The 14,352-nt window shown below is 36.6% G+C and overlaps 1 protein-coding gene across 1 annotated transcript in view; it reads right to left on the bottom strand.

Moving 5' to 3' along the window:
- LOC149832483 (B-block binding subunit of TFIIIC) overlaps positions 1-14,352 on the bottom strand; it is a 94,957-nt gene that overhangs the window by 20,731 nt on the left and 59,874 nt on the right. The window contains exons 10-11 of the mRNA XM_090014522.1: positions 2,012-2,466; positions 972-1,875 (exon numbers count right to left, since the gene is read on the bottom strand). Coding sequence (XP_089870648.1) covers positions 972-1,875; positions 2,012-2,466 — 1,359 coding nt within the window. The remainder of the gene's footprint in view (positions 1-971; positions 1,876-2,011; positions 2,467-14,352) is intronic.

Genomic DNA, 14,352 nt, shown 5'->3' with positions numbered 1-14,352 from the left:
CATCCTCTCTCCGTAAATATATAGCTAATATAATTATGATTTGAAATCTTCTTAAGATATGTTTTTGTATAGTTGGATGTTTTGTTTGTTCTATTTACAGGTTTTCAAGGAGTAATGACAATTAAAGATCCCTTGTGTAATGGAGCATATGATAAAGCACCTCCTGAAGGAAACAATGAATGAAGAAAATCGATAAAGACAAATGATATTTTTATATAATGGGTTGCTTATTAGTATTTACAAACTTACAGTGGGTCACTGTAAGTTTGAAGGGGGTGTCTTAAGATTAAATGTATATTTTTATATATATGTATATATTGATATATACGTACTTATGTATATAGTATAGCACACACACACACACACACACACACACACACACACACACACATATATATATATATATATATATATATATTGGGGACTAAGTCAAACAAGTTGGCTTAGTCCCAACGGTTAGAAATTCTAGCAGTTGGGAGGCTTCCCTTGTTGGCTATTGAGAGGACTTCCTCTCTTCCTCTTTAATTTTCTTCTCTCTTTCTCTAAGGTTTAGAGAGTGATAGGTAGTATTAGGGTTTTGTATTGTTTTTCGTTAAGTGTATTGTAGTGAGGCTAGAATGTAATTTTACTTTTGTATTTCTTTTAATGTCTGTTATGAATAAATTATCCCTTTACATTTTGATGTGTCATTTAATTTTTAAGTTTTGTACAATGTTTTGAGTCTTGAAGATCATCTTGGAGTGCATTGGAATCCACACCATTTAGCGACAAACGCAACACATCAACAACTCAAGTAGATCTGGGATTATGTGAAAATTTTGAGCCAAAGAAACAATCACAAACATTCAAATATGCACAAAAGCCAAACCCCATCCAAATATGATTGCCTTCTCCATCAGCAAGATAGCTATGCAACAAGTGGCAGACACCAATGTCAACATATATCTATTGGGTAACTAACAAAAACATACCACAAATTTTTTCGCCTGAAGGTAATTGAAGGCTGCAAATATGTCATGCTCGTTATAACGACGTAGAGTCTCTCCCAGAAACTTAGGCACCTCAGTGTTTGCTGATGAATTCAGAAAGACAAGCTTGATAAGCTCCAGAGCATTGGCGACTGCCAATGATTTTCGGACTATCTTCTTGACACTATGACCCCTATTTTGCAGAAGTTTAAGAAATTTTCCTCGTTGGCGAAGATAATTTGGTCTACTTTTTTCCAATGTAGAAACACCTTCCCCAGTAACTTGAGTTCCTTCTCCAAGATCAAGGGATGAAATCTGCTGATCCTCGGTCCCAGAAACCTGGAAGCAAAGAGAATCACTCCCTTTCTCCATGGAATCAGAGTTAAATTTATTGATATCAATAGAAGCTTGAAAAGTTCCCTGCATGCAATTATCCAAATCTCTATCAGGTTCTCTCCCAGTTCTTACTCCAGCCCCTTTAACAATCCCCAATTTAACCCTCTGCTTGCACTGAAGCACCTCATCAACAGCCTTCTCGATACATGGATCTTCAAAGTCATCCCAGCATGGCTTTCCTGGATTCAAGTCCTCTATATTTTCCAAGTCCCTGGAAATGCCTCTTCCAGAAGCCCCATTTGATGAGAAATTTCGACACATCAAGGTATTATCAACAACACTGGAAATTTGCCTTTCCTCTATTTCCTTTATATGCTCAGCATAACGTTCACCCAGCAGGTTACACAAGTTCATTATAGCCCTTCTAACACTTGAATCAGTTTTCAATAAGGCAATCCTGCGTTTGCAACTATCTGCAGGTGCTGGGAGGTCAAGAATGGAGGCCCAATCGACACGATGAAATTTTGCTCCTTTAGCTGCACGGTATCTTGCATATTGCATTAGCAGCTGCCTGCGAGGAAGGACATCATGAGAATGTTAAGATGATAAATTGCAATTACTTGGATGATATCAGCTACTTGTATTGCATAGAAGTACTTATAATTTTGCCAAACAAATCAAGTTGTTGAGACAAGTTCATCACATACCTATCGGCTTTTTGTGTCCATCTGAACTTTCTCTGACGAGTAGGCCGCAATTTTGAGAAAGCGAATTGACTAATGAAATCATTAACCTCTTCAATATCCTCTTCTGGCAGACATTCTTCAGCAGTGTTGCTATGAGTATCATCATCAGATGCATTCAGCTGAACATCACAAACTTGCACAGGGGCATGGAAAACATTTTCATGCTCCAGGTTTTTTGTATCATCGTCTGGTAATGAGGAACCAGATACAGCCAATTTTGCATCTGTATGTGTTTCGTTTCCCAATAAGTTATCAACATCTGCTTCCACATTTGCCATTGACTTGCCCTCTGAAGTCCTCTTCCGTTTGCAAGAAATCAATTGCTGATGCTTAGTAAGTTGATCTCTCAACCTCAGCTCTTTACGTGACTTCTGGAGAGACGACCGTCTGTTCTTATCATAGGAGACCCGAAGAACCTGCATAGAGCATCCCCAAAATTTTAGAGAAACAACATGAAATATAGAAATAATAATAATAATAATAATAACCAGAAGGCAAGAAAAGATATAAATGTTCAATTCATAAAAGAATGGCTTTTTCAGCATTGGTACCTGAAAGTTTGCAGAATGACAAAACATTCAGATACCTGAACAACCCATAAGTTTTCTAATGCACAAAATGAAACACATATAGTTGAGGGAATAAGTTTGTATGGTAATGTAAGAAATACAAGTTGGCCTGACTAAATGCAAACCAATTTAAACTAACTTGATGGAAAAAATAAAATTAGTTTCTTGTACAAGCAGGCAAACTTTGTTTACTTCAGGAAACAAATGACCATTCATTCTTCTTTCATTGACTAGACAAGTCAGCTCATAAAATCTGAAAAATCCTCAAATTGATGCTTATGTCAGTTCCAAGGGGTAAATTATTCATTAAATGGAGACAAGAAACCCAGTATATTAAAGCATGCCAAAATCAACTGATACAACCACGGTTCCTTTTCACATTGCACAAAAGATCTGGTTTGAATATTGTGTTTGTATTTTTCTCAAAAAGAATCTTAGTAGCCCAGAGTAGTCGAAAACAAAAGGCAGTGGCGCAATCAAGAACAGAGAGTATGACTGAGTACAAGTTCATGGCAGCAATGACATTTGAAGTGACATGGGTCAAAAATCTATTTGATGGGCTAGATTAAACACTTCCAAGATCCAATATATTCTGTCACAATAAGAGTGCCACTAAAATTTCTTCATTATGGACAAACAAAATAACAATGAGACTGATCAACACTTCATTAGATAGAAATTGAAGATCAGGAGTTAGAGGCCAGATTTATTGGGACTTATTGAAAACTATGTATCTATGTAATATAATGTTTTACATTTTTGTGTAATACCTCTTGTATTAGGACTTATTGTACATTACCTATTACTACGGGGTATTTTAGTCTTTTTGTCATTCTTTATTGTACACTAAAGGGGGTCGACCCTTTTTTATGTAAAGAGGCAAAACCTCTCCCGATGATATATTGAAAGCATATTTGTTGCCGCTTTCCTTTTTTGGTGTTCTTGGAAACTCTAGTTGCTTCTCCCTTTCTATTCTCACAGATTTTAACATGGTATCAGAGCTAGGGGGAACAGGGAAGATGAGCAGCTGATTCTGGAAGGAGGAGAAGCTTGAAGATCGGTACTGTGCTGACATCAGCTCACATCATCAAGAGAAGAACAACTGGTCTGTTCAGCTCAGTTTTTGTTAGTTTAAATCCACAGCTCGTTAGGGTTTGATTTTAGAAGATCAACAAATCAAACCCCATTTCATTTGGAGTTGTTTTGAATTTTTGGTGATTTTTTCAAGATTTTCTTAGTTTCTTGAAAAGTTCAGTCAGATTTGAGAAAATCAGTTAATCTGCTTCAGTTTTTGGTTTTTTAAGGCTCAAATCAGTCCTATTCAGGTTGTTTCTGGTATAAGGGGTTGGAGAAACTGATTGGGTCAGACATTTTGGGGTTTTGGAAGATATTTGAATGGCATTTGGAGTGACTATAGCTGGAAGTAAGCTATATTTGGGGCTTTAAGGTATTGACTGTTCATTCTTTGCTGAGTTTGTGTTCTGTATGTTCTGTTTCAGCATCCCTTATGTGTAAACGGTGCTTTGTGATTCTTATTTGGATTTTGGTGTAATTTGGGTGGGTCTATTTCCTTCTAATTTTGGTGATATTGGATGTTTGTGTTATTACGGAGAACGAAGGGATTCAAATTATCCCAGTAAAGTTGAATAAAACTAATTATGCATATTGGGCTGATTTCTTGGAAGCAGTGGTTATGGAAAAAGGTTTGGGAGGCTACTTGAATGGTTCCAAGGTAAAACCCAAGGTCTCTGATGAGGGTTTCGATAAGACTGTAGAGGAATGGGTCATGAACAATGCGAGAGTCAAGGCATGGATTCTCAGGTCTGTGGAACAGAGAATTGCCATGAATATTTCTAAATTTCATGAGACAAAAGAAGCTTAGGGGTACCTCAGGCAAATCTATAGACAAGAGAACTGAGCAAGGCATTGTCAACTCACTCAAGAGTTGAGAAGTATTTGCAAGAAAACAAAACCATAGAAGAATCTTATTAAGATATGCAGAAAATCTCGGATGCGCTTGCACTTATAAAGCGCCAGAAGAGATGTGAGAAATGTACAAAGTATACGTCTTGTACATCATGCCAAACTTGTTTGGGGCTTCTTGAACAGAGAGACTGATAGAGTTATTGAGTTCCTCATGGCACTTAGACAAGATTTTGATGGAACGAGGAGTGTCATTTTGCATCGCTCCCACTTGTCATTTGTAACTCAAGTCAATGCAGAAGAGAAGAGACTAAGATGAAGTCTCTTGGATCATATTCATATGGAGATAATGTCATGGTTGTATCTAGGCAGATGGGTGGTAGATCAGGTGGAAAAGGTGATGGTAAGACTGGAGGATGAGGAGAGTTGGAATTTGGTGAAAGAGGTGACCTTAGTTCTGTTAAGTGACACTATTGCAAGAACTTTGAGCATATGAAAAATTATAGTCTCATTCTTAAGAAAAAGCAAGGTGGGGCATATGCAGCTTCTTCTGAGAGTGAGGGTATAATGTCGTGTAATGTCCAAGGATGATCTGTCAGTTGGCCTATCATCTGATAGTAGCAAAGTGATATGTGGTGGGTAGCTTCAGAGGTTAGAACAAGTTCAACATGAGATTCACCATCAGATTCAACAACGAAAGCTTCTTGTTCGGTCAACCATTAGTCTTTTTTCATCTGCCACCCATGCATTCTTCTCTGGTACTGCTTTCTCAGGTATCTCAAGTCATTCTTCTAGCTGGCTAATAGACTTTGGGGCTTCATGTCATATGACACCTCATGAATCTATCTTAGATAATTGTCAACCCATAAGCGGTGTCTTTCGCACTGCAGATGGTTCTTCTATGTTCGTCTCCAAAGTAAGTTCAATTACTTGTGATTCTTATCCTGGTAGTAAATTCAATCTCTCTCAAGTTTACCATGTTACATCCTTTACAATGAATCTTATTTATGTTGGTCAAATTACTAAACTTAACTTTAATGTTATCTTCTCTTATGTTGGTTGTGTTGTGCAGGATCAATTGCCAGGGAAGAAGATAGGGATTGACCATAGAAAAGGAGATTTATACTACTTGGACTGGATTGACACGAGAAAGCAAGAGAAAGTTGGAACCGGATATGAAGCTTTAATTATAGATTAGTCGGTTTAGTGGCACCAGAGACTGAGTCATATTTTCAGCTCTAGGTTGAAAAGTTTAGTGTCATTGGGAAGTATTGGAAAAACCAAGTTAGCTATGTCAAATTATGTCAAAGATTGTGAGTTGTAGACTCGCTAAGAGTCATGCTTTGTCCTCCATGTCTAGTGCTAGGGAATCAAGGGGTCCTTTTGATCTAGTGCATTCAGATGTGTGGAGTCCTTTTGTTGTGTCAAAAGGAAGATCATCCTATTTTGTAACTTTCATAAATAATTGTACAAGATTTATATAGATATATTTTATAAAAAATAGAAGTGACCTTTTTGAAATCTTTAAGAGCTTTTATGTCATGATTGAGAATCAATTTGCAACTAAGATTAAAACTCTTTAAACTGACTCTGGTGGTGAATATATCAGTTATATATTTGAAAGGTTCCTGCAAGATAAAGGTGTAGTTCATAAAAAATCTTGTCCCTACACTCCTGAGCAAAATAAAGAAAGAACATACATATCATGGAGATAATAAGAGTGCTTCTGTTTGGAGGAGAAGTACCCAAAGTGTTCTGGGCAGATGCAGTTCAACTGAGCATTTATCAAATAAATCGTAGGCTTTCTGGAGTACTTAAAGGCATATATCCTTTTCAAAAATTATATGGAAAAGCTTCAAACTATGATGTGTTAAAGGTGTTTGGTCGTGTATGTTTTGTCCAGAGATAAATTATCTCCTAAGGTTGTCAAGTGTTGCTTTATTGGTTTCACCAATGGTCAAAAAGGGTACAAGTGCTATGATTTTGTTAGAAGGGAAGTGTGGATATCTCAGTACGTTGTTTCATAAGAATGTGCTATATTTTAGTCAGTATGAAAAAAAGACAGAAAATTAGACTGACTTGTCTTTTTGGTTCCCTTTGAAGAAAAGGAAGGTGGAAGAGAGAGGATGGAGAGTCAAGGGGAGAAAGGAGAGCAAGTCCTCGCTAGAGAAAATAGGTTTAGTCAAATTTACTCAAGGCGACATGAAAATGTGATTGAAATAGGGGTGTGTCCCCTCTAATTGTATTCATTCTTTTGGGAGCCTTTGTGCTCACCTTTGCTCAATAGATTCAATCTTTTGCATTTCAAGTGTTCTCTTTGTACATTTGTGTACTTTTTATTCAAGTGTTCTTGGTGTGTCTTTGTACACGTATCCCTTCGTGGAGCTTGTGCTTGTAGTGCACATTTTTGAAGATATTTTTACATGGTATCAAAGCTTGGTTGGGAGAAAAGAAAATTGTGTGTTTTCTTCTCTCTATTGGGTGCCTCGAAAAGCGTGTGGGTGATTGGAGTGAAGACTAGTTTCTTCATTCAATATTTTAGAAGCATCCTACCTCAAGTAGGACCTTATATCTCTTTGTGGTACGCATCTCTTACTCTTTTTCTTCTCTCTAATGGGCGAAAAGGACTCCCACTTCTCTCTTGGCTTCAAATTAAATGGATCTAATTATCATGTATGGGCCGAAAATATGGAGGCTCATATCAAAGATAAGGGTCTTTGGGGATATGTTATAGGAACTATTCCCGAACCCGAACCTAAAATTACTATCATTGAGAGATGAGAGATTAAGGTCCTTGACGGTGAAGAAAGAAAAAAGGCATTTGAAGAATACAATAAAAGGCATGAAGAGTGGGAGATGAAAAACTACAAAATTCTTTCATGGTTTTTCTCTTCGATAGAAACCAAGATTAATGACAATATATTGAAATTCAAGGAAGCATATAAAGTATTGGAGTATCTTGAACGAATGTATACATCAAGAGACTTGCCCCATAAGTATTACCTCCAAAAGAAAGCTTGATCTCTACAACAAGGAGAGATGTCGGTTAGAGAGTATTTTGCCGAATTATCCGCTATATGGGATGAACTTGCTATCCTCGAACCTAAATGGAGTGGAGAGGCAATCGAACTAAGGCAAAAACAACTTGAAGATGATCACTTTTTTAATTTCCTAAATGGGCTTAGACCCAAATTCGAACAATCTAGATCATCTCTTTTATCTTTTTTTTCTTCTCCACCTTTAGAAGATGCTCTTACCAAATTAAGTGGAGAAGAAACTAGATCGGGAATGAATAAAACCAATCAAAATGTGTTGGTCGTCCCCTCTAAAAACGAGGATGAGGGAGCTTACATTATATCTAGACCGGAGAGCAATGTTAAACCTTATAAACCTCCCTACTTCAACAAGAATCAAGGAGGAAGAGAAAATAACAAACAATATGGAAGAAAAGACTATAGTAAAATCGTGTGTCATTAAGATGGTGGCAATGTCGACAACCTTCAGAGAGGAGACGTCACCTTCCTCCAACAATGCCAATCTATCTATAAATCAAATTATTGAAGCTCTTCAACCATTCCTCAAGGGATCTATTTCTGGAGCCGTTGCGTCCTCTTTCTCTCATCCAGGTAAAATTCTTTGGCTATTAGACTCAGGTGCATCCTTTCATATGACTCCAAATGTAACTAACCAACTATTCTAAAAACCTCTCACCATCCTTTGTTTCTACTGTGGATGGGGCTTCTCTTGAAATTAAAGGAATTGGAGATTTTGAAAAACAAGATTTTTTTGTTTCCAAAGTTAGATTTATTCCAAAATTAAATTTGAACTTGCTTTCTGTCTCTCAACTTTCGGATCTTGGATGTGATATAAAATTCTCATCACATAAATGTTGGATACAGGATCGTCAGTCCGGGAAGTTGATTGGGGAAGGCTCTAGGAAGGGTGACCACTATTTTATGGAGTCTCTTCAAGTTCAAAAAACTTATTTTTGTAGCATTGCCCAACATAAAGATATAAATGTTTGACATAAACGCCTTGGGCATCCAAATATTGACAAGCTTTCTCATATTCATTTTGCTAAAACATTATGTAAAGAAAATTTCAATTGTAATGATTGTATTCTTGGAAAAATGAAAAGCTTACCTTTTGGCTCAAGATCTATGTTTTCAACTAAACTTTTTGAAATTGTGCATTCGGATGTATGAGGACCCACGCCTGTAGTATCTAAGGGAGGGTTTTCATATTATGTTATTTATGTTGATGACTATTCAAGATACAATTGGATATACTTTCTAAAACATAAGCATAAAGTCTTTTCCACTTTTAAGAATTTTCATATAATGATAGAAACCCAATTCAATAGAAAGTTACAAATCTTTAGAACAAATTCAGGGGTGAATTCCTCTCAAATGAATTTAAAGACTATATAAAAAGTAATGGGATCATTCGTCAAAGATCTTGCCCCAAAACTCCTCAACAAAACAGCTTAGCCGAACGAAAACATAAACATATTATTGAAACTACAAGGACTCTACTTATTTCATAAAAGATTTCAAAAAACTTTTGAGCCGAAGCTGCCCTGGCATCTGTCTATCTTATAAATCATCTTCCTTCCAAAAATTTAAGTCAAATATCTCCTTTTAAAGTTTTATATCAAAAAGAACCCGATTATAACATATTACGAATCTTTGGCTGCAAATGTTTTGTTCTCACTGATAAAAATGATAAGTTATCTCCTAAAGGCATTCTTTGTGCTTTTCTTAGTTATTCAGAAACACAGAAAGGTTTTAGGTGTTATGACCTTCAGAATGATAAACTGTATATCTCAAGGAACGTCACCTTTTTGGAAAATGAAAGTGGTTTTGAGAAGGACTCAACCCTCCCCGATAATGTTGATTACTCCTTTTTATTTGAATTACTAAATACGAATGAAGATTTCTTCAGTGATGATGAGACAAATAATGAAAATGTTGATAATGAAGTTCCCTTGTCTGTTCAACCAGTAGAAGTTTAAATGAACCAATTACATACTCACGTAGAGATAGAAATACGTTTAGAAGTGCGATAGAAAGATATAGTGATTTTAGTGAGCCCTCTCAAGATAGCAACTTACGAAGAACTGAAAGACCTAGGAGAAATCCTTCCAAATTTATATCCCATGAATTCTTTTCTCCAAAACATAGGGCTTGCCTTAGTGTCATTCACTCATACGAAGAACCCAGAAACTTCGAAGAAGCTAAAGAAAGATTAGAATGGAGAAATGCAATGGATAATGAACTTTATGCCCTTAACAGAGCCAAGACTTGGGAATTTCAAAATCTTCCTGAAGGAAAAAAGATAATAGGATGTAGATGGGTTTTTAAGGTTAAGATCAAGAGTGATGGAACTCTTGAAAGATATAAGGCCCGGCTGATAGCTAGAGGTTATAGCCAGGAATATGGTGTTGATTATGAAGAAACTTTTCCTCATGTGGCAAGAATGGTCACTATAAGATGTTTGATTACTACTGCATCTATTAAAAAATGGAACATATATCAAATGGATGTTAAAAATGCTTTTCTGAATGAGGACCTAAACGAAGAAGTCTATATGGAGGGCCCCCTGGCATGGATATATCAAAGGGTAAAGTTCTTCGTCTTAGAAAAGCCTTGTACGGTTTAAAGCACGCTCCAAAAGCTTGGTACGATCGATTTAATGAAGTAATGGTTGAAACTGGATTTAATTGTTGTTATACTGACACTGCTCTCTTTGTCAAAAAGTCTGATGCAGGAATTGTAATTTTGTTGTTATATGTTGATGATATGCTAATAGCAGGCAGTGATATTAAGAGAATCAGAAATATCAAATTCACTCTAAAAGAAAGGTTTGAAATATCAGACTTAGGGTATCTGACATACTTTTTGGGTATTGAAGTTGCTTACTCTCATAGAGGTTATTTTTTGTCTCAGACTAAACTGGCTTGCAAGATTCTTGACAGGTCCGGCATTACAGATGAAAAGATTTGCAAGACTCCGGAAGATGTGCTCTAAAAAATGAAGGGTGATAATGGAATTTCTTTGGAAAATCCTACTCCCTATCGGCAGCTTGTGGGATCACTTATGTATCTTAGTATTGTTAAAACATATGTAATAATATGTAATAATACATCTATATATATAAATATAGATGTATATTCACCATAATACCCGATAGGGGTATTATGGTCTTTTCACAAGTACCCAATAGGGGTACTTGTTTTATTTCTTTTATTTCACTGTTTTTTATTTTTTATTTTTTAAATGTATTTTTGGATACCGAAAAGGGGCCCCACAATGGAGTCGTTGGGGCCCCAAACAGTCACAATTGTGACCGTTGGGGGCTCCCAACGACTCTATTGGGAGCCCCTTTGATCTCCTTTTCTTATAAATAGGGGGAACCCCCCTTGTATGTGGTATTGCTCTTGAGAGCTCCTCTTCAATAATAGTGATATTATTTTTCATGTGTGTAGCCTTTTTATAAGGCCCTTCGTATATCCCTTAGTGGATTTCCTCTCTTATGCTTGTTGCATTTGTCCGTGTGGGACATAGTGAATGCTTTAGCATTCTTGGATTCTTCCACATATTTCATTACATAGTATCAGAGTCATACGATCTTCTAAGGTAAAATCGTGTATCTCTCTACTTCCTTTTTTTTCTCACACCTCCATTTTGTAGCAATGAAAGTCAAGATCGATCTATCATTTAAACTCAATGGGAAAAATTACATGATGTGGGCATCCGCAATGGAGAATAATCTCAAAGGTAAGAAGCTTTGGGGTTATGTAATGGGAACCGTTCCGGAACCCCAACTTAAGCTCACAAAGATGGAAAAAGATCAAGAGAAAGCACTTGAAGGTGATGCTCGTCTCAAGGCTATTGAAGATTATCATCACCAAATGGAAGATTGGGAGAGCAACCATGCAAAAATCCTAGCATGGTTTATGAATAATGTTGAACTTAAGGTATGTGCAAATATTGCAAAATTCCGCCGGGCAAATGAAGCTTGGTTTTTTATGAAGGGTATGTTTACCCAAAAGGATCTTGCAAGAGCTTATTTTTTGCAAGAAAAAGTGAGAACTACAAAACAAGGTGACATGAGCATACAAGACTATTATAGTGCTCTAAATCCTTTGTGGGATGAATTGGCTCTTTTAGAGCCTAAATGGGTGTCTACGGAGGATGTGGTACTAAGACAAAAACAAATGGAACAAGATAGATTGTTTCAATTTTTATTTGGGCTTCGTCCCGAATTTGAACAAGTTAGATCCTCACTTCTCCATAGATCTACGTTTTCTCCCTTAGAAGAGGCTATTGTCGAGATTACTCAAGAAGAGACTAGGCATAATATGGGTAAAAGCATTGATGAAGTTCTTGCCGTATCTAAACCTGGCAATCATGTCAAAACATACAAACCACCTCATTTTGGTAAGCAAGGGAGTGGTGGAAGAAAAATGATTATATGTCATCATTGTTATGAGCCGGGGCATATTAAACCCGTTTGCCTAAAGCTAAATGGAGCATTCAAGCCAAAGGTGGCTTCCGTTGAAGAATCATCCACCAAAGAAGATGACGGCAAGAACGGAGATCTCAAAGATACTCTTGGACAAATTTCCTTGGCTCTCCAACAAATTCTAAAGGCTACTTCTTCCACCTCCGGTGCCGCCATTGCCACCTCCCGGTACGTACTCTTGGATTTTAGATTCCGGAGCTTCTTTTCACATGACTCCTCATGAAAATGCATTATCCAATGTGCACACCAATTCAAAAATATCTTGTGTCTCTACGGCCGATGGAACTTTTCTCAAAATAAATGGTGTTGGAACTTTTGATTCTAAAAATGTTCAAAATTTTCTTGTTCCAAAGTTAGAACAGTTCCAAAATTAAATCTTAACTTTTTTTCCTTTTCTCAAATAGTCGACCATGGATGTGAAATATCTTTCTCATCCCAAGGGTGCTTTGTGCAGGATCTCCGGTCCGGGAAGCGGATTGGGCAAGGCCATAGGAAGGGAGACCTTTATTTTATGGATAACTTAACGCTTCCAAATACCTCATTTTGTACTTATGTCCAAGACAAAAATATTGAAACTTGGCATAAAAGGCTTGGACATCCAAGTTACTCTAAAATGTATCTTTTTCCTTTTGGACACAAGTTTTGTAAAGAAAAAGATATCAATTGCAAAGATTGCATTTTTGGAAAAATGAAGTCTACTCCTTTTCCTATTAGAACCTTTGTGACAACAAGACCTTTTGAATTGGTGCATTCCGATGTTTGGGGACCATCTCCGGTTCTATCCAAAGGTGGTTATTCGTATTATGTTACTTTTATTGATGATTATACTAGATATGTATGGATTTATTTTCTTAACTTTAAATCGGAAGTTTTTAACTTCTTTAAAGAATTTCATGCAAAAGTTCAAAATCAATTTCAAAGTCAAATATCCATTCTTAGATCCGATTCGGGTGGAGAGTACTTATCAAATGATTTTCAATCATATCTAAAACAACATGGCATTTGTCATCAAAAATCTTGTCCAAGAACTCCTCAACAAAACGGTCTAGCGGAAAGAAAACATAGACATATTTTGGAAACCACTAGATCCTTACTCATTTCTAAAAATATTCCTAAAAGTTTTTGGGCCGAAGCCGTGTTAACCTCCACCTATTTAATCAATAGGATGCCATCTTCAAAATTGAACAATATCTCTCCTTATGAAAAACTTTTCAATATGACACCCGACTACAATCGTCTTCGTATTTTTGGGTGTAAATGTTTTGTTCTTTTACATAAAAGAGATAAATTGTCACCTAAAGCAATAGAATGTGTATTTTTAGGATATGGTGAAAATCAAAAGGGCTATAGATGCTTTGATCATAAAAACAATAAATTATTTGTCTCCAAAGATGTGAATTTTTTAGAAGATGAAAATGGATTTGAAATATTGGAAAAACCAAATGAAATTGATTATATGTTTATAGATGATCTTTTAGAAGATTCAAATGATGACTCTTTGAGTCATCCGGAAGTTTTAGAAAATACTCATGATTCTCATGATAATAATGTATCACCAACTAATGGTGACAATCTCCAAGTTTACACTCGGCGTGAGGAAGCCCAACCTATTAGTGCTTTAGAAAAATTCTTGCGGCTTAATGAACCCCTAGAAGAAACCTCTCTCAGGCGTTCTTCTAGAACATCAATTCCACCTAATAGGTTTGTCTCATATGAAACTCTCTCACCTAACTATAGAGCTTGTCTAATGCCTTGCATTCTTACTATGAACCTTCCCATTATAATCAAGCAAAAAATATACCTCATTGGGTTGAAGCAATGAAAGTTGAACTAGATGCTTTAAATAAGGCTAAAACTTGGGAAATAGTTCTTCTTCCTCCAAATAAGAAAGCTATAGGATGTCGATGGGTCTACAAAGTCAAAACAAAAAGTGATGGTTCCCTAGAGCGCTATAAAGCTAGATTAGTTGCTAAGGGATACTCACAAGAATGATAAAAAGGTGGAGACTCCCGAGGTTATCAATGCTAAACTACGACTGGAGGATGGAGTTCTGCTGGACGATCCTACGCCCTATAGGCAACTCATAGGCTCCCTCACCTATCTGACTATCACCAGGCCCGATATTGCTCATGCTGTGCACTCTGCAAGCCAATTTCAGCATGCTCCTACATCTGTGCATATGAGTGCTGTGCTCCGGATCATTCGATATATTAAAAATACTTTGACTAAAGGGCTATTCCTATCCTCAATCTCTTCCTTAGATTTACTAGCTTATACTGATGC

Source organism: Nuphar pumila, chromosome 7 (assembly GCF_984573655.1).
Source record: "Nuphar pumila chromosome 7, dmNupPumi1.hap1.1, whole genome shotgun sequence".
In the NCBI taxonomy this organism is placed as follows: Eukaryota; Viridiplantae; Streptophyta; class Magnoliopsida; order Nymphaeales; family Nymphaeaceae; genus Nuphar; species Nuphar pumila.
Note: the sequence above shows the minus strand (reverse complement) of the source record. Positions and strands in the feature narration are given on the sequence as shown.